The sequence below is a fragment of the Benincasa hispida genome, chromosome 4 (genome assembly GCF_027475165.1).
Source record: "Benincasa hispida cultivar pf3 chromosome 4, pf3_genome.v1.1, whole genome shotgun sequence".
In the NCBI taxonomy this organism is placed as follows: Eukaryota; Viridiplantae; Streptophyta; class Magnoliopsida; order Cucurbitales; family Cucurbitaceae; genus Benincasa; species Benincasa hispida.
Genome location: NC_143481.1, coordinates 50,653,125 through 50,674,541, shown reverse-complemented (window position 1 = coordinate 50,674,541; position 21,417 = coordinate 50,653,125). Strand labels below are relative to the sequence as shown.

Here is a 21,417-nt window from a genome sequence, read left to right as displayed (position 1 = left end):
ATAATTTCCATGCCATGGAAGTAATGGACTTTCTCCCGAATTAGGAGAGTGTATGTTTTTTAATGAATATTTCTTTTGGGTATTAATAGCATGTCTTCTCGACTCTTCTCTGCCATGTCCCCAGAAATCAAGGATATCGACAGGTTTTTAATGCCAAATTTAATTTTGAGAAATTTAACTTCTAAGAACTAAATTTAAGTTATTTTATCAAAAGTACAAGATTAAAGTCTTAACTTTGAAATTAAAAGAAACTAAAATGAAACAAATTCTAAAGTATGGTAACAGAATTAATATTTTAATTTTTTTAAAGTGTTGTTTTTAAATATAGTAAAATAAACTAAAATATTTATAAATATAGTAAAATATTACAATCTATCAGTGATAAATAACGATCGGTTACTATCAATGATCTATCACGGATAGACATCGTAAATATATGTAGTTATCCTTACAAATATCACAATTTAAAATTTTTTCCTACATGCTCACATTTTCATGTATCTAAATTTGATGTCCATATGAGAGATAAATCGATATTTTCATCTAACATTGATAACACTTCCAATATTTTCATAAAATTAAGATCGTGACATTTTCATCAACATCTTCCTACAAAGTCTATATTAGGGCACATATTATTGTATTTTTTTTGTCTTTGTAGATTTTTCTTTTGTGTTACTTACATGTATAAAAAAGTTTTTTTTATCTTTTTTCAGAAGGGGTTACAATGGTTTCTCTCTTGTCATAATAAGAAAGCTGACTAAAGCTAATGTATGCAAGAAGCTAACGTGACAATATTATAAATTTAACTTAAGATTAGGTGGCAAATTCAATTTATATATATATATAAGCATATGAGTTTGTTCTTCTTTTTTCCTTTTCTTTGTCTTGTGTTAGTACGAGAAGTAAAAGTACAGACGTGAACTTCTGATTTCAAATAAAATAGTATATGTCAAAAAAATATATTATAATATATAAAATAGAATAAAATCTTAGTTGTTGATTAAATGGTTGTGTCTTCTAGTTTAATATTTCTCAAGAAAATATAGCAAAATGTTACTATATTTTCTCAAGAAAATATAGTTTATTTACAAATATAGCAAAATGTTACTGTCTATTAGTGATAGATACTGATATCTATCTATCTATCTATCATAATGTCTATCATAACAGTGATTTTTGGTGTATTTGAAAATTTTTGTAGCAGTTTTACGATTTAAAATAAGGGAAGTTATTTCAAGTGGTAAAACTGCTGAAAATATTCATAAAATATAACAAAATTTTGGAACTATGAATTATAGTCGTTGATAGACATAATAATGTCACTGATAGAAACTAACAGAAGTCTATAGTGTCTATCAACGTCTATTATTAATAATTCTAAAATTTTATTATATTTTATAAATATTTTGATTCATTTTTCTATATTTAAAATCCGTCCTCGAAACAATTACCATTTTTAAATCAACGGTGAAATTGACCGATTGGTTTTTAGAAAATGAAACAACATATTAAATGTTGTGTGCGACTTTGTGGCAATTGACTGACCAACGGGCAGTTTGTCTGTATTTTATTTAAATTTCTTTATTTCTTCCTTTCTTAATTCATATATTTTTAAGTACCAAATGTCATGATGTTTTTTTTTCCTTATATTGCTATATTAAAATTTTAAATTAATTTCTACTAATTTTTTATGAGTAAATATTATTTTCTTTATTTTCTTTTTCTTTTATTTGAATAACTATCATTATCTGTTTTGTAAAAGTATATGTTTTCATTTTCAATAATCATATAAATTATTTTAATCTAACATCTAAATTAACATCAAAGTGAATAATTTATAGATCTATTTTAATTTTCATTGAATCGAAACTTTTGGATAATTAAACATGAAATAATATTCGGTATACAAAAATCGACGCCGTGCGATAAGGCTTATAAACTTATTATTTGACGTCGACTTAGTCAATCGAATTGGTTTTAAAGTGTGTTAATATTCACCTCTAGTTTAAATCATATTCTTATCGAAGCATTTATATTTATTTTATTTTGGTTTAAGAAGTTATAAGGGGTTTGTTTTAATCCAAATTAAAAGAATTGTTTAATAGAATAATTTTGCATGCCTTCTATTTGTTTTTTAAGTCAATATGTTTCCATTTCGATAAATATTTGAAACTATATTTAATAAGTTAAAAGGTTGGATTTGCAAAGAAGATTAGATTATCGAGTTGAATGATTAATAAAATAATCAAGAATAAAAATACTTAAATAATATAGAGACTAAAACATAAGATTTGAAAGTAATTTAGATATAAGAAACAAAATCATCAGTTGAAACTTCATTAATCTTAAAATAGCATTGAAACCAAAGTTACATTTCAATCTAAACTTTAATGAATTGTTATCTTATTGATATCTGTAAGTGTCTGAGCCAGTTTCGCATACCTCGATTAATCTCATCGGACAATCTACATGACCATACCAAAAAAATCGGTAGGATATTAAATCCTAGGTATGTGACTACCAAGGATAGACCCTATAATATTCGGGTGTCAAAGAAACTTATAGGATATTAAATCTTAGGTAGGTGGCCACTATGAGCTAAATCCATTACCCTTTGGCCCTTTGACCATGTTCTTACTACCGTTAGACCAATTCATGATGGTTAACTTCAATGAATCATTTGTTTTCTCATTATTTGACATCTTATGCTTGTATTTTTAGGGTAGCATTGTAAATTTGAGTATATTCTTAAAATTAGTATTAATTTTTATGAATTAAAAGTGAGAAAGAGACTGGTGATACCAATAGCCATAGCTGTCAAGCTTCAACTAATCCTTGTAAATTTGTAATCTTAAGGCTGACATATCTTGAGATTTGAGAGTCCCAAAGAATTAGGTAACCTAATTCATATCTAACATATTACTATTTCTTTACATTTTTTTTATGCATTTTAGACTTTACTCTATCACCACCTATCCATTTCCTCCCTTTTTAAAGATTAGCCATGAATTTACACTTCCTTTCACAAAAAATAAAAAATTATTCTCCTTTTCAAATACTTTTTTAAAAATAGTTTTTGAATTTTGATTAAGATTTTGAAAGTTGAATCATAAATCAAAGAAATTAGGAATAAGTAGAGTCAATTCATCTTCAAAAGTAGAAAATATAAAGAAAATTAGTTATTAAATTGGGGATTTTTCTTTACGTCAACCATTTGATTTTTGTTTTTTGTTTTGAAAATTAAGCCTATTTCATCCTCATTTCTTTTAATAATTTGCATATTTCTTAAATACAATGGTTGAATTCTTAACCAAATTCTAAAAACAAAAATCTTTTCGAAAGCTACTTTTTTAATTCTCAAAATTTGACTTAGTTTTCTAAACTATTAGTGAAAAGTAGATAACAAATGAAGAAATTTGGAGGTAACGGTAATGTCTATAAACTTAATTTTAAAAAACAAAAATTAAAAATAAAATAATTACTAAATAGGACCTTAATTATTTAAATTTTGTTTGAATTGATGTATGCTAATTTTCTTAAAATTAAAAACTTGAATCCTATATTCTACTAAAAAAATAATTTCTGTAATGTAGGTTTATATCTATAAAGATAAGAAGATTTACTCTCTACTTTTTTTTTCTTTTGAGATAACTACTTTCTCCAAAAGCGCTTTTTAGCATAAATTCTTTGGGCAAAGCTGCAATCTTTTTATTATTTGAGCATGCTTTTGTTTTTGAAATAACTCAAAGATTTACATTTCTATAACTTTTGTTCACATTTATAAGGATTAATAACATTTTTAAATGTATATGAATTTAATTTGAACCTCTCATTTTATTATATACTATATTTGAAGCATCTTTTTTAAAAACGGACGCTTTTAATATTTCTTTCCTTTTTTAAAAAAATTGATACACTATTAAATCTAAAGAAAATTATTTTAAATGATAAAACTGTTAAAAATATTTATAAATAATTAAAAAAAATATCACAATCTATCTATGATAGATGATAACATTTTATTATTATTTATAAATATTTTACTTCATTTTCCTATATTTGAAAAGAGTGTTAATTTAAACTTATATTATCCCACACTATAATTATCAAATTAAATATAGGAGAAACATCAACAACAGAAAGTACATTTGAACGTTGAATCTATTATAAAGTTAATTAGTTCAAATTACAGGCACAACGTTAATTTATCAAAATTTCAAATTTCAAGTAAGCAAGAGAATCAAGTTGAAAAAAAAAATCACTGTTCATGTGGGGGTGGTTGGTGGGTGGAAAATTCAAATTGGAAATAATAGAATCTATTTATTTAAGAGAAAAATTTTGGTATAGTCGGCTACATCTATCTTCTGTGCAGTCTGGTTGCCATTCAATTGGAACGTGACACGTGGTATTTTTTAAAAAAAATATTTGTGTGACAAATAAGGAAAAAATATGGTGATTAGATGCATCCTAATATTACTCTTTATTTAAATGGGAAAAGGCATATGAAAAATTCAATGGGGTCATTTATTTACCTTATAATTCCCAAAAAAGAAAAAGGTTTGTAAGCAAGTGCATGTCATGTCACTTTATTAAAACCTTATAATTTGATATTTCCTATGTTTTCATTCACCCTTGTTGCTTGAAGTATAAGCTTATGTTTCTTTTTCTTTCCCATGGTCCAAAAGAACAAAAATCATGAATTTTTAATTCTTTTTCTATTTTTTTATACATTATAAAGATGATGGAATTATTATAGTTCATCATGTAGCTGTTTTTACAAATTTGGAAGTTTGGGGCATGCTCTCACCTATGCCCTTCATTATATTCATGAAGTGAGAGCATTGATTAGGCAAATTTTTAAATAAAATTTTGCTTTTGGTCCTTTAGACTTTTAAATTGTTCTTTTAGTACTTAAATTTTATGTATTTTAGCATTTGATGTTAATTTATTCTTCAATGATATAATTCGACGATTTTTTTTCTTATCTAGACTGTTGCATGTGATTTGGACTACTTTTTAGATTAAAATACCATTTTCATCTATGCATTTTGAAATTACTTGTTTAAATTCTATTCATGTATTTTCAAATGTTCAATCTTGTTCCATATTCTTTCCATAAATCTTATAATATTTAGTGAAAGTATAGGGATTAAAATTTGACGTTTGTTTCGACAAATTGCGTGCTTCTAGTTCTCTCTTTGTGTTTCCTTGTTATTCATTGCAAATATTCATATATTTATGTTTTATGGTATTAAAATTTGAAATTAATAAGATATAGACTATATTTGAATTGATTTTCAAAGAGTTTCTAAATGGAAAAAAAGATTTGTTATAAAGGTAAAATAATAAATTTCTCATATCTAAATTTATTTTGTGAGGTAAAATATCAATGACTTGGACATAAACCGTGGCAGATTCAGAAGTTTAGTGTATAAACTTTTAAATTTGTATCTATTTTGTGAAATATGTGTCTAATAAAATCATAAAATTTGAATTGTGTGCCGTAGATCCTTGAATTTTTTATTTTATGTCTAATAGATCCGTTTAAGTGATACTTTTCAAAATTTATGAACCTACTAGACAAAAAATGAAGATTTAGAGTCTCATTAGATATAAAATTCAATTTCATATCTAATTAATGAGTTATTTTTTCTAAATAATATAAATTATGACCAAGACACATAATTGGAAACTTAGGGAAAATATGAAGTTCAAGGACTCGTACACTTCATCTATATATAATTTTGGTTAAAAATACTTTTTTTAGATTAAAATACCATTTTAGTTTTGATACTTAAAAGCTTATTATATTTTAGTTTTCCTACTTTCTCATCAAATATTATTTTGGTATTTTTAATAATATTAAAATTAATCCTTTTTTTTTGTTAGTCTATGGTTAAATTTCCAGAAAAAAAGATGAGTTCATAGAAAAAAATTATGAATTTAAATTATGTAGAAATTGAAAATCTGGCTTGTTTTCATTAATTAATTAATTAATTTTTGTTAATTGAAAGTCTTGTTAATCAAATTTGAAAAAAATATCGAAATTTGATTTACTAAGACCCAATTTGGTAATCATTTTGTTTTTTGTTTTTGGTATTTGAAATTAAACTTATTTTCTCTTCATTTCTTACAATGATTTGCATCTTTCTTAAGTATAATTATTGAATTTTTAGCCAAATTCTAAAAATAAAAGTTAATTTTTAAAGTTAATTTTTTTTTTTAAAAAAAAAATTGACTTGGTTTTTTAAACCATTAATAAAAAATATATATATAACAAAGGAAGAAATTTGAAGGTGGAAATAGTGTCTATAGACTTAACTTTCAAAAATTAAAATCAAAAACCAAATAATTACCCAATCATTTCAAAGAGTTTTGTTGTGTTTAACGAAGTGGTTTTGTTTTGTTTGAAACTACATTTTATGAAAATTTCCACCGATGGCTAGGAACTACATGTTATATATATAACAAAGCAAATAATTTACGCTAATTGTTAGAAACTACATTTTATATATAGCTGTTAAAGACTTGAATTCGATGTTGGCTATATTTGTTTAAGACAGTTGTTGCTGGTTGGTTTGTCTTTTTATCTTTGAATTGTCTTTCAGTATGTCTCTCCAATTGTGAGTTCAGATAGGTTGTTGTGAATTGAATTGTTGACTCTGCAAAATATTTTCATTCTTTTATTTTCTCCACTTTTATGTCCTTTTCTAAGTGTTACCGACTTTGTTTAGGGTTGTCTCCTATTTTTTCGTTGTGCATATTTAAGGGGTTACGACATCCAGTTCTGGATTAGTAATTTTGAAAGAAATATTGTAATTGTTGTTCGTGTACTTGGGCAAACAAATCACAAGTGTGTTACTCTTACGTGCTAAGGTTATACTGCTACGTTCGTCAATCTATCTCAAGTACTTGTTGAGTCGGCCCATTGCATATTGAGAAGGAATTCTCAATCTTAAAGGAAACCTAAGATCATTAAGAGGAATATTCTTTACTTGAAGCAGGAAAGATAAAGTCTTGGTAAGAGGGAGTCTCACATTTAGAAGGAGCTTAAATGTTTCTTCACTAATATCTACGTACTTAGAGGGAGTTTAAATTCTATTGAGAAGTAGTCTCACATCTAGAGAAAGCCTAGGTGGTTATCTAAAAAACTAAGTTCTTTGTGGGTCACTGTAATCTTTGTTTTTTACAAATAAATACAATGTTTATATCTCTTAGACACACTGTCCTTAAAAGTTTGTGATATATTGCACCGAACTTGATTACCAAACACTTTGTTCTATTCTTATCTTGCCTTCTTTGTGTTTGTTCTCAATGTGTTCTAAATAGTTGTAACATTGTTGATAACAAAAGACGCAGTGAATTAAACAACCTTTATTTCAATAGTATATATATTTGCAAGTTGAGGGACACATATTCCTTCTGAACTCTTCATGAATCTGTACCTGGACATGATCAGTTATGATGGTAAAGTATTAAAAGTCCATTTGGATTGACCAAAGAAAAAGTATTTTTCAGAAAACTCATTTTTATTTAAAATTTTTTAATCAAAACTATTTAAAAAACACTTCAAAAGCTATTTTTAGTGGTTAACAAACACTTCATTTTTTTCTAAAACGACTTATTTTTTAAATTAAACACTTGAAAAAAAATATTCCAAACACACCTTAAATCTCGCATATTTGAACTTATTTCAGTATGAGGTAATATCGAAAAGAATGAAAATGATTCCGACATAATGAAAATCAATATATTGTTTAGGGATACCTATGAAAATTTCCCAATTTCATAAATCCATCAATAAGTGGCCATAATTCAACTGTTATAAAGTTTATACTATCGTTAGAAGTTTAAGTTTCCTATCTCACACAAAAAAAATAAATTTTTTTTTTTAAAAAAACATTCTTAGGGACGAATGGTCTACTGAATTAAGAGAGGCCCACGTCAAAGTCCAAGGTCCAGCCCAAAAAAGGGTAATGTTGATTGAATATTGCTGTTATGGGTGCGGTTTTGAAGCCCAAATTATTATTTCAGGCCCAATAACTTCTTTACATCCTGTTGATAATCATCAATCATTTTACTTTCAATTTCTAATTTTAGAAAATAAAGTTTACAACCCCTGCGGTTTTGATGAGTACTTTCAAAATCCAAGCCATATTTTGAAACCTAAAATATATAATTTTCTAAAATTTGTTTTGTTTTTAAAATTTGACCAAGAATTCATATTAAGAAAATTGTTAGAAAAATACAATTTTCAAAAACAAAAAATCAAAACTCCATTTGATAAGGATTTCGTTTTTTTCTTCTCTTTTTTAGAAGACTTATACTCCTTTTCTCTCCATCCTTCAATTATGGTTTTCATATTTGTAATTATGGTTTTCATATTTGTGATAGACACCAGTAATTTCTTAATTAAATTCTAAAAACAAAAATTATTTTTTGTAATTTTCAAAATTTAGTTGAGTTTTTCTAAAGTTATATAGAAACTTACAAGTAGAATTAGCATTTATAAGCTTAATTTTCAAAAATCAAAAACTAAAAAAATACACAATGAAATGGTATGAAACAAAACCAAATGATTTTTAGACGATGCCTTACTTTTTCAAATTGGGAAAAGTGTGAAAATGAAAGAATACAAGGGCATACAAAAAACCATGGTCACAGAGCCCATAGAGAAATGGCTCAACTAAGAGAAATATTTCATAGGGAATAATTACAAAAGTCTTTGAAACCAAAGCCTACAAACAAACATGAAATTTCACCAAGGACCAAACCTCACGGGGGTCTCTCCCTACCATGAAACACTCTGCTATTCCACTCCCTCCAAAGATCCCGCAAAAGAGCACACACCCCTATAAGCCAAAGAAAACAACCTTTCTCTTTGAAAGACGAATGGGGAGGAACTTCCCAATTTAGAAACGAACATCCTCCTGACGAGCGAGCGCAAAATCAAACTTTTGACGAAAAAAATCATTCCACACAGATCTTGCGAACTGACACTCCCAGAAAAGGTGATCAAGGTTTTCCTCAGCCTTCCAACAAAAGATGCAACACAAGGACCCATAAGCTAAGGCATCTTTCTCAAGAGTCTTTCTATCATGTTCACACGGCCAAGAAAAACTTGCCAGGAAAAGAACTTTAACTTTCTTAGGAATCTTAATCCTCCATAAAACATCAAAGACTAACTCACCCACAGGAAAAGGATCCAAGAAAACCCTAAAGAGAGACTTGCAAGAGAATCCCTCCTAGGGGAAGGATTCCACACATGCACATCCTTCCTCCCAAGTCTAAGTCAAAATCCTCAATCAAGGAAAGAAGAGAGGTCACCTCCGTCATTTCCCTATTGAACAAAGACCGACGGAAACCAAAAGAGAAGGAATTCCAGCTCCCCACCCAAACCAAAAAATCCAACACCCTACAATTTTTTAAGGACAAATGATATGATCAAGGGAACGCAGAAGAAAGAGGTTTATCCCCCACCCAAAGTTCTTCCCAAAAATATGTATCCTTGTCATCTCCCACAACACAGAAAACAAGATGGGACAAAAGCCCGAGATGAGAAGAAATATCTCTCTACAGCTTTCGGAATGTGTCTTTGACCCCTTCCACCATCCACTCAAAGGGGTGAGGGCCATGCTTGCTCACAATAATTTTCCGCCATGAGGAGTCAGGTTCAAAGGAGGACCACCAAAAGCCATTTAGCCAACAAGGCTTTTTTGCGTAACCTTAAATTTCTGATCTCTAAACCCCCCGATTCACAGGTTTCCCCACAATGTCCCAACTAACCAAGTGAGGTCCTGTTCGTTCCTCCCCCCCTTCCTAAAGGAAGTCTCTCATAAGTTTTTCAATGCCCTTACAAATCGAGACAGGTGCTCTAAACAGTGAGAAGTAACAAATGGGGACCTGTTATATATGTAATAAAGTCATCCTTAAAATGTTAAAAACCTTATTTCAAAAACTTGCAATGAAAGGATAAATTTAAGGCAACCAAATATTAATATTGGTTACTAATAACTAAAGAGCCTACATTAGACATTATAGATTTGTAGAAAGTTGAGTCTGTTAGCTTTTTTTTAAACCCCCCAAAAAAAAACAAAAAAACAAAAAACAAAACAAAACAAAATCGTTTGAAGTATTCATTTGGTAACCAAAAAAAATGAGTATGCCCCAGATGCACGTATTTTTCTTTGGTAACAAAGTATTACTCCTCACAGATCAAACTTCATATGAAACTTCAATTTTTTTTTTTTACTTACAACCAACAATGGTTAGCAACCTAATCTACATTTTCTTTTCCAATGAGAAACCAGAGATAAATAAAATAACAATACTCAACAAATTTTTAACAATGTCCTATCGACAAAACTTTGAACCCCATATGTTAAATACATTCTATTGTTTTATTAGGATTTAAATTTCATTTTCATCCATCAACTTTCAAGTTTATTCTATTCACCTGGGTGGCACTATGTAACTCAATCCATAAGAGGGTGTTAGGTGATTTTTTTTTAAAATTTTAGAATATACTACTCGAGGAGACTTTAAGAACAATGAGGTAACCAAGCCCACCCCCTTTTGATTGTTGGCCCCCACCCATGGGGTTTCTTTGTTCACTAGAATAAGCTGATTAACCGCACTCTGGGATCGATAAGTGTTTGGTCTTTAAACTTTCAAAATGAGTCCTTACACTTTCGAGTTCACTACATTTTGTTCCTTAAACTTTCAATCAGTCTATTTTAGTCCCTAAACTTTTAAGAAACAATCTTTTTTATTCTTGTTAGGTAACTTTTCTACCTTAAATCCACTTTGCACAATTTTCGTTCCTAGCTTACTTAACTTGAAAATCATGCTCTTATTAACATGTTAGCACACATAAGCTACACCATTATTCTATTAAAATTAGACTAAAAGTAAAGAGCAATTTTTTTTTAAAAAAAAAAGTTTCAAAACTAAAATGGACATTTTTAAAATTTAGCACCAAATGGAACAAACTTTTATAAGTTATATTTGGAAGTTCAGGAAGCATAATAAAATAAACTTAAAAGTTAAGGACCAAAATACAATATAAACCTTATTTTATTCACTTGAACTACTAATTCTAATCCAATCAAAATATGATTACAAATAATTAAAAATCAAAATTCCCTCAACCACACACTACATCATAAGAAAAACAAGTGCATGAATCAAAGCTGTGAACAAGGAAAATTACTCAAACAAGTATTACTAAATATAATATTTCTATCATGCTTCAATAATGAGAAAACCGCAGTGTATAAGCCTGTGCTAACCTTCATTCCGAGGAGAAATAGAGTCATGAGCAACTTGTTCGCTATAACTGGTTTGGATAGCCATGGCTGCTTCTCTTGTGGAATCTCCCTTTTCCAAAACACGTTCAAGCTCCACAATCTTCTCCAACAAAAATCTCGAATTTGAATTGGTTGATTCAACCAACTTAGTAGCAGTATCAAGAGCATTGCACATCTGAAAATGCCCCAAAATACAGTCATATATAAGGAAATAAACCATTTCCTCAAACACCAAGCAGTTCTTCAAATCAAAGGACATGAAGCAAAAAAGTAAAGTTCAGACCCAAAAGCTACAGACATCATTTCATATCACTGTATTAATCAATGTCCAACACAAGAAACAACCTACCTTCAATGTCAAAGCAGTCCAGGAATGATCATTATCATCGAATACTTTGTTCAATTGGTCGTAATTTTCCTGAAGAAGAAGATGGGTAGGGTCAAAATCTTGCAGCTATGATGTTTGGAACAGGAAATAAAAATAAAGCAAAATAGGTAAAGTCGTTGGAAATCACATTCGCAGAACGAAAATCATTCAATTAGCAGAGTTAGTGAAGAAAAGGGAAAATCGAGAATCGGAAGCGTCAATTAAAGAAGAAATGAAAATCAAAGGATGAGGAGGAAACCTGGAAGAGTTTGGGGAGATCGGGGGATTCAGATACGTCGAAAAGAGTGGAAACAGAAGCAGAGGAAGAAGATGGCGATGGAATTGATTTGGGGGTTTCATTTGATCCCTTTGTTCCTCCGGCTTCTTCTTCTCCGACATCGCACAGAAGATCGCCTATGCATAGAAGAGGTCCTCCAGTTCCTCGCATCTGAGACTGTCTCTCTGTTTCTTCAAATCGGATCGACGACAGAGATCGGAATCCTTCGACTGAACCCTTCGAACTGGAGCCCGCCCTTCCCACATCACCTATTCGAGCCTACCCCCAAACAGAAATTACGGTCTTTTTTTTTTTTGTTTTTTTTTTTCCCTTTTCCCTCTCTTTTTGCATTATGCCCTAAACTAGTTCAATGTTTACTAGAAAGGTTTCAATTTTTTTTTTCTTTTGGGATTACCTCAATTTCGCGATTATGATGTTGTTTATACCCTAAACGAACACGTTGATTGATTATCTATATTACTTCTTAGAATTTTAATATGTGAAATTAAAGTCATTCGTACAATAGTACTCTCACACGTTAGAACTCTTCCTCTCTATCCTTTGCACTCGCTCTTGACTAATCTAATGTAATAGTACTCTCACAACCTAAAGCTTTTCTCCCTTCTACTCTCACTCGTCCTCCTCACTCTCTCACTCACACTTTGAGCCCTCAGTAATGGTGCATGAGTGACATTTTAAATAATTGACATGCTTCTAATGGATTCTGACAATGACAAAAGACCGTCTTTCATCTTTTTAAAACACCGGAGTAAACGACATCAATTCTCCAAGAGTGAAAACATTCAAACTAATATGTGACATATGCCTTAACTACATCAGATGTAGTTAAGAGTTGAAACCTTCAATTAAAAAGTTTCCAACTCCACTTTTTTAACTAACTTCCATAGTTGTCTATTATTATTGTAATCTTTTTTTAAACAAAATGGGTGATTAGTTATTAGCCTAATTTATAACATGTGAAAAATAAAATTAGATGGATTATCTTCTAACCCATTATAATCATCCAATTTAGCCTTCATTCATCTGAGGTCTGTCATAGCAAAATATGGCATACAAGTTCTCACTCACTATAAAAAACTAGTTGAAACAAAAGCCAAACTTAAACGAGCTAACATAATCATTTCAACTTATTTTTCTCAACAATTTAACAAAATGAGAGTTGAGCAATCGTAGAAGATGTTTTACATCATTATTCAGTCTAAAAGGTACAATCAAACAAAAGAACAGAAGGCGAAATGCCTGCAGTAAAATGAACATCAATGACTCAATATAAGGAAACATGTATTCAAACAGCAGCTAAAGAGGTATCAGTCAAATACAACCTAGTTTTAGAGCCGCCCAACGACCAAAAAAAAACCTTGATTGGGCTGCAAACAAAGAACATATGAGAAGAGATAACATTATGTTTAGTCTGAAGCTGGGTTGCTGATGGGTGGGATGTTTCAAGCAACAAGCGTAATCACAAAACAGTTTAAGTGAATGGAACTGGCCGACAAAAAACTAAGGCCTTCTCCAGAAACCAGCTTCCTTCTTTTCTTTTTTTTTTTTTTTCCTCCTACACAACTAAAAAGCAATTAGAGCTGAAGCCACATTGCATTGCTTTCTCCATCTTTTATCTACAACTCTCCACCAGATCGATCATGTCGTCTTCACTACTTAATGAAGATTCAGCAAGATTTTACACCACAGTAACTAAAACCCTATTGCCTTGCACTGGTTTCTTATCTACAACAGAGCAAGGCAATTTCCAGAAAAGCAAAAAAAAGAACTGTATGTGTCATTATATCACATTCTGAAGGAGCAGTTGAATGGCAACAAATGATTTGCCACATCAAACATCATATATTACCTTAAATATGAGCTCATATATAGCCTAACCCCGATGTCGATGGGTCCATCATCCCCACCAACGGCATGAAGTGCTACTGGTATCGTTGAAAGGAGCCTTACTGTGAGGGGGAAAACTGCAGGGTCAACTCCAGTATCTGAAACATGAGATTTCAAATTGGACTCCTGTTCCACAGCAGAACCCCCTGTGGTTGCTCCACCCAACTCACTAGGACTCACTCCCAGCGTCCTCTGTTTAATATTCTGGTCGCAAGGAGAAATAATTAGTGCAACATCTTCCAATGCCTTCCACTTAATTGAACCTCTATTCCTATGCGAGCGCCTAGTACCAAAAAAACTAAGCACCAATGTAGATGTAGTATCAAGCCATTCAACTGCCAAACCTTCAACTTCATCGTAATATATTCTTCGCTCAATCTGATATCATATGCCATGAGAAAATAATCAAAACAAAAGAAAATAATAGATACCAGTTCAGACATTGAAAAGAGAATACAGCAAAGAACACTCACAGCCAGCTTCTGTATGTACACAGACATAAATCTTGGACCAAGGCCCAACACCCTTGCATCTGAGAACAAAATCTGCGAATATAAAGAAGAGGCCACAGATGAATCAATCATCCACTGAAAGTTAATACTTATAGGACAAAGAAAAACAATGGTAATATTAGCGTCATCTTCTAAAAGCTAGTTTAACAAGGAAAAGTAGAACTCCTATGACAGTGTGGAAAGAACACAACAAATACCACCTGTGGAAGAATTTTATGATATAGAACATAACAGAGAATTTAGGTTATTGTTACATCATGATCATACAATAATGGACGGGATCATTTTTTTTGGGTTGGGGGGAGAATCAGAATCACAAAGGAAGGGTGCTGGACTGCAAACTAAGTAATAAAAGAAATCCACAAAAGTCGGTACTTCATCAAGCGTAGCATAAGCAATTCAAATGTAATAACTCTCACATTTTGAAACAAAATAGCAATTGATCACTGAACCAGTTTAGAGAAAGAACCCACCTAGAGGAAATGAAAAAGAGCGTTTCACAAAGATGGTGAACAAATTATATCAGAAGAAGGTATAAAAGAATACCTTTTTTTTCTTTAAAAGAGCCCACATGTAGAGCTTCTCACAACCATCCGCAACATGCTTGCTAGCCAATTTTCTGTTATTGCAGTGCACAGCAACATCTGAAAGTAATTTCGAGCATGGAACACCATGCCTCAATGCCGCAGATGATAATGCTTCTCTACCTTCTAAGGAGTCAGCAGCATCTTTGTCAAAAGAAATGCCAGTAAAACATCTCATCTGCTCATCACTATTAACTTTCTGTATGATTCCTCGGTGCTTTAAATACAACATCTCAGCCTCAATTGCTGCTGCCAGTGTGCGATGGACCACAATATCAGGATACCGTCGCAATGGTGAAGTGAAATGTGTGTACAATGGGACAGCCAGTGCATAATGACTCCCCTTTTCACCATCTTTTAACTCTCCACTACAGAAATAAGTTGCTAATTGCATGGGCCTTGTAGCATAGGATGTGAGAATATCGAACAGCAAAGGATCGTCATGAAGTTTTATCCTTATCTGCTCTAGTGACTGTTGGAACTGGACTGAAGAGGATGTGTCCAGTTCAAAACCATGCCTAGAACAAAATGATTCAAATTCTCTGAGTTTCCTCAATATAGGATCTGGATGCCTTCTCAATAATGCACTGTCGGGAAAAGTCCTGGATATAACTTCGGCAACAGTCGTGTTTGCCAAAAGCATGAACTCCTCAACAAGAAAATTTGAATCCTTCTGCTCATAAAACGTACTATCATATGGAATTCCACATTCATCATATAAAAAAATTATTTTGGAATTCTCAAGCCGCAAAGCCCCATCTCTAAATCTCTTCTCCTTTAGAGTTTTTGAAATTTCATGAAGAAGTTTAACGGATGAAATGACATCATGCCATGCAAACTGACCGTGCAACTGGGGACAATTATTCCTTAAAATCTTTGAACTATCAGAATCAATTAATCCATCAATAATATCCTGAGCTTGTTCATATGAGAGTTTGCAACAAGAGCATATGACAGTACGCCCAATCCAACACTCTTTAACATCTCCACAATTATTTATGTCCAAAAACAATGAAAACGCAAGTCTATCCACTCCAGGGTTAAGTGAACCTATATTCTCAGATAGTAATGGTGGCAACATTGGTATCTTGCGCTGCAAAAGATAAACACTCATTGATCGGATTTGAGCTTCCTTATCCAAGGCAGTGCCTGGCAATACAAAATGTGATACATCAGCAACATGAATGCCAACTCTGAAGATGCCATTGGCTAATATTTGAACCGATAAAGCATCATCAAGATCCGAGGCAGAGGAAGGATCAATAGTAAATATACATAAATTTCTTATATCTCTTCTGCATTGAAGTTCCTCTTGTGGGATCTTCCAAGGGGTATGAGGAATGCAAGACAGTGAATCATGAGAGAATTCACACGTCCGAATTGCATTTTCAAATAAAATAGCATCAATGTGAGACTCTACTTCACTTCCCCGTCCTAAAACATGCAAGACTTGTGCACGTGGAGCTGAACTCTCTATAACCCATTCATGAATTCGCGCAGCCACCAGCTCACTTTCAACCGTTAAATCACCATTGTCCAATCTCTTCTTAATGCAGTCAGGTAAATCTTCTGCAAGAACCATCATTATCGGGAATCTTGCATCATTAGGAATCAACTGGACATATCCACAATTCTGCAATGGTGATAAAAATTTTGTATTCTCTTTCACATAAATCTCCTGGAAGGAGAGGAACTTCTTGACGTTAAGATGGCCAACAACAGTTTCTCGCAGCCGAGACTTTTCTAGGATGGTTACAACCCTGCCAGTTGGTCTTTTTGCAGGATACAAATTAATCACTGCACAGATCCTCCCGACTGCCTTAGACACATCATCTTGATTACTGGAAAAATGTGCTTGGGAAGGATACACAACCGATGACTGGTTTACATCACATTGCTCGTAATTTGATAAAAGATCATCACAAGCAGTTCCATCCAACACTTTGTCCTCACTACAACACCTCTTATCAGGTAAAGAGGAACTCCTAAAACTGTCAGACTTAACATCGGCATCAACTTTATTCTTGCCTTTACAATTATGGCAGTCCTTTTCAGCCACCTCAAAAGGTAAGTTGACATCTTCCATTGAATGCATATTGTTATGGGCCTCACTAGTGCCTTTCATCCTAGTCCATGACGTAAAAGGATCCACCTTGATTGCAACTATGTCTCCTTCCACCTAGATGAGGAGAGTCAATCTAAATCAATAAAAAAAATTCTACTCCCCCACAAAAAGAAAATGGATCGTGGTAATTTCCCCATTTTTACATTTTGATTGTGCTACTTACAATTCTACAGTAACCAGAACGCAGGTTTCTACATTTTCATTTGAAGGGGAAGTCACCGAATTGGATGTTTCCAACAGAAGATCAACACAATCAAATGAAAAGTGGGGAGGTAAACAGACAACAGAACTAACCAATTGTCCCATTCCATTAGTGTATAAAGAAAAATTCAACATAAAATATAAATAACTATTTGATGTGTCTACACCTAAACGCAAGCACCTTTTTGAATTGCTCATCTCCTAAACAAACACAAGAAGTATATATGTCTAGCTATCTAGATAAGAATATAGGACATAGACGAGTGGACATCAGTATACATGCAAATAGCATGAACAAATGTTCCAAGTTAAGAAGCATAAATCACAGCTCATTTGACACAAAAATGAACCTAAATGTTTGAATCCTTACAAAAACCCTACAACGAACTTTGAGTTTGTGCATGAGTAAGAGCATGCAGGCATGTGTTTATGTGTGCTTGTATGTGTAAAGGAAAGAGCACTTACAGCTCTGTTCTGAGATGCAATTCCATTGATTAAGACATCAACTGGTAGTCCGTCAATTTTACAGTAGGCCTACAAGATTAACATATCATATTCAAAAAAACTCAATGAAATATTTGAAAAAACATACTCCGTAGCTAACATTCTGAGCATGATACATCAAAGGGTTTTCCAATAAAATATACCAAAGAGATTTGACACAGACCTCAAGTCTATTGTGGGCATTAACACGAAATAAAGCTTTAAATATGTCCCCTTTCTGCAAAAGTGAAAACAACAGCGAAATTGGTGCATTATATCAGAAAATTTGATATCATTTGGACAAAGCACTCTCCCCTGTCATCATTCAAAATCAGAATGTCACACTAACCTGTAATCCTTCATTGACATCATCCATGGACCAGTGCGAAGGAAAATATTTCCTTTGTGAGTTATTTTCAGTTACATCAGCAGGAGGTGAATGCTGGTTTAAAGATATCCCTGAATTCCTACCAAAGGCAATCTGTTCAGGACATGATTTTATAATCCTACCACCATCATCCAATGAATGAAGATTTTGATTCTTCAAATTTTGCGATTCAGATAACTCTGCTTCTTCACTAATATGCAGAGGGGGCAAAGAACTAAAGGCAATCTTATTTCTTCTGGTCAGACCATGCTCTATTGGATGATTCGACTGATATGCCTGTTGTGTCAAAGAAGAATAATTTGAGGGTGATGTTAAGTTAGCATCTATTCTACCATTTTCCATGCTCTCGGATGCTTCCCCCGTTATTCCATTAACTGAATTGCAAGATGCTGCCAAAAGGGTCAACATATCTTATAAGTTAAAGCATATTAAGAGTGGGAAGATGGGTTCGGAGGAAAACAAAAATAAAACACAAAAGCATCTCCCTGGGCAACAAAAAAACCCATCTGAAAAATCAACATCAAAAGTACTCAGCAAAATTCGACGAAATAAAACTAAAATTAAGCAAAAACAAGTTAAAAGAAAAGAGTACCTGAAGTGGAAAGAGAGGCGTTTTGCTTAGATCGGCGATTGGATCGGCGTTTCTTCTTCTTCTCCTTGTCCCCATCCTCGTTCCTGTCGGGAGTGGATTGCTCAACAGCTCCCCTCATAACTATAAACGGAACGAGAAGAATCAAAGAAAAAAAGAACCCTGAAATCTAAACGAAATAGCAAGAGATAGCAGGAAAATCTTCCGAATAATTGGAAAAAAATAGACGGAAGAAGCCTTTGGCAATGGATCTGAAGGACCCAAATGAAGAAAGGGAAGGGGAAGGGGAAGGGGAAGGGGAAGGGAAGGAATCAAAGAGAAGACGTGAGAAGGAGTTTGTTTATAAAACTGAGAGAAAGAGAGAGAGTGTTGGTGTTGGCGTTGGTGTTGGTGAGACTGTGGAAGAAGAAAGGGACGCGATGATTGGTCGGCGAAGACAAGGGCGCCGACTCTTGATTCCTTTGTCTTCCCACATTTTTTTTTTTTTTTTTTCCTTTTTTTTCCCCCCCTTCTTTTCGTCTCCTTTTCTATCCTTTGCTTTTTTAAATTATTAAAAAATTATTTTCAATCTCATTTCATTTTAGTTTAGGTTGAACTTTTTGTTTTTATACTTTTAAAATATTTCTTCAAGTTGAAGATTCAATCTTTCGTCCATAATTAATATATTAATAAAAAAAATTCTTAAAATTAGTTCCTATTTACTAAAGTGAGTTTAGGGATAAAATACGTAGACTTACTCATTTAAGATTGGAAATTAGGTTGCTTTAATCCAATATTCAACCAACACTAATGTGTTTGATTACACTTTCTCAAAAGTGTTTTTTTATACAATTGTTTTGTTTGGTATTTATTAAAAGTGTTTATATTAATGTCAAAATAATAATTTAAAAAACACTTTCATTACCTAAGTTTTTTTTGTTCTTTTATTTTTTTCGTGATCTAATATGTCAATAGAGTCAATCGTTAGGAGTTGGTCGTTTGAGATAATCGATGTAGTTAGCCGATTGAGTTGGTTTGTTAGAGTTGAGCATCAAATGTGCCCATTGTTAGAGTTGATTGTTAGATGAGGCCGTCGATCGTGGTCGCTTAAGGCTAGTCACCAATGGTTGTTACAATCAAAGTTGGTGGTCGTCGTCCTTGAAGATGGTCGTCGAAGGTGATCATCACTAGAATTGGTTGGATGTGATTGTCACACGAAGATGGTTACCAAAATTTTTGCTAGAGTAGGTTGCTTGTGGTGGCCGACGGAGGGTGGTGGTAGCCGATGACAATCATGGTGGAAGTGAAATATAGGACTAGCGAAGGTATTTTGGTAATTTATATATTATACAATTTAGGAACAGATTAACCATTAAATATCCAAAAATAAGTTTTGTAAGAGTTGATTTCATGTGATTCTCAAAACTAATTTATTTCATAAAGTCATTTTTTTAAAAATTATTTTCAGTGTGAAGTACTTAGTTTTTTTCTCAAATAACTTAAAAAAAAAAAATTGAAAAGCTCAACTAAATCTACCATTTTTTTAAAAGTATAAAGATTCAAATGGTTGAAAGTATATTTAAACAAAATTAAAATAAAATCGAACGTAGACCAAAATGTTTGTTTTTTTTTAAAAAAAATATAGAATACATTAGGATTGTTATTCATAATTGTGTTAAGTGTTAAGTTAGATCGTTGTGTCATGAAATACTAATGTCTTGAAAAGCAAATTCAACACGATTTTGGTACAAATCATATAAATAAGTTGCTTTCCAAATTTAATATAACATCCATTTTGAACGTGTATTCATTAGACACAAATTGAAAGTGAGAGAAATGATATCTATAAAAATAACGAAAATCGAACCAGATGAAAATTTTGGTTTATTTAAAAGTTCTTATACATGTTTTTTTTGTTTTGAAGAGAAAACCAATACGTTCAGATTTTTAGATTTGGATTAATGACAAAATAATAATAATAATAATAATAATTAAATAAAATGTACTTAATATTGTGGGAGCACAATTGCCCTAGCCCACATGAATCAACAACTCTATCCATTTCTGCGAGTCTTAAACAGTTCTAATTTAACTAACTTTCAATATGAAACAATTATGTGGTGGCTTAAGTCATAGGTCTAAGTGATTGTAAGTCATTTCGAGTCTAATTTAACTAACTTACACAATATATTAGTGAAAAAGAGATTTGTGATTTAAATCTTCGACTATTTTAATTAAAAGGTTTAAATCCTATATTGATCTCTGAATTTTTAATGTTATTCTATTATGGTCCTTAAACTTAAATAACGACTGTTGTAGTCCTTAAATTTTTTTAAAAAATGTTTATTTTGATTCCTACTATTAAGATTTTGTTAACTCTTTGATAAAATTGCGTCTAACATGTGTTGAGTAAAATGAAGGTGAGGCAAAATTTCAACAACTAACGTGCCAAAATACTAAGCGTAAATGACTTTTGAATTCTATAGAAAATTCAAACCATATACTTTTTAACACGACTAACTTATTTGACAGTCTAATCATCTAAAAATATAAGTCATCTCATTATTTTATTTAAGAGTTAACATAATTTTAATAGTAAAGACTAAAGCAAGCATTTTTTAAAAGTTCGAGATTAGAATAAATATTTCTAAAAGTTTAAGGAGTAAAATATAATACATTTTAAAAATTTTAA

General features: G+C 31.7%; 2 protein-coding genes across 4 annotated transcripts; both read right to left on the bottom strand.

Moving 5' to 3' along the window:
• Positions 1-7,227: 7,227 nt before the first annotated feature.
• On the bottom strand, positions 7,228-12,369 carry LOC120076466 (histone-lysine N-methyltransferase). Of its 3 annotated transcripts, none has more exons than XM_039030304.2 (4): positions 11,939-12,273; positions 11,662-11,730; positions 11,295-11,487; positions 7,228-7,448 (listed from the first exon to the last, which is right to left on the bottom strand). In XM_039030304.2, the coding sequence occupies exons 1-4, from the start codon at positions 12,125-12,127 to the stop codon at positions 7,435-7,437; spliced, it is 465 nt and encodes a 154-aa protein (XP_038886232.1). In that variant the 5' UTR covers positions 12,128-12,273; the 3' UTR covers positions 7,228-7,434. The 3 variants fall into 3 exon arrangements, with proteins under 3 accessions (XP_038886232.1, XP_038886231.1, XP_090168984.1); XM_039030303.2 differs by lacking the exon at positions 7,228-7,448 and adding an exon at positions 8,563-9,906 and having other exon boundaries at positions 11,939-12,315; XM_090312858.1 differs by lacking the exon at positions 7,228-7,448 and having other exon boundaries at positions 11,062-11,487; positions 11,939-12,369.
• A 767-nt stretch (positions 12,370-13,136) lies between these two features.
• Positions 13,137-19,269, bottom strand: LOC120076465 (Ribonuclease II/R family protein). The gene is made up of 7 exons (XM_039030301.2): positions 18,750-19,269; positions 18,119-18,546; positions 17,954-18,007; positions 17,752-17,820; positions 14,923-17,139; positions 14,338-14,409; positions 13,137-14,242 (listed from the first exon to the last, which is right to left on the bottom strand). The coding sequence occupies exons 1-7, from the start codon at positions 18,865-18,867 to the stop codon at positions 13,823-13,825; spliced, it is 3,378 nt and encodes a 1,125-aa protein (XP_038886229.1). The 5' UTR covers positions 18,868-19,269; the 3' UTR covers positions 13,137-13,822.
• Positions 19,270-21,417: the final 2,148 nt, after the last annotated feature.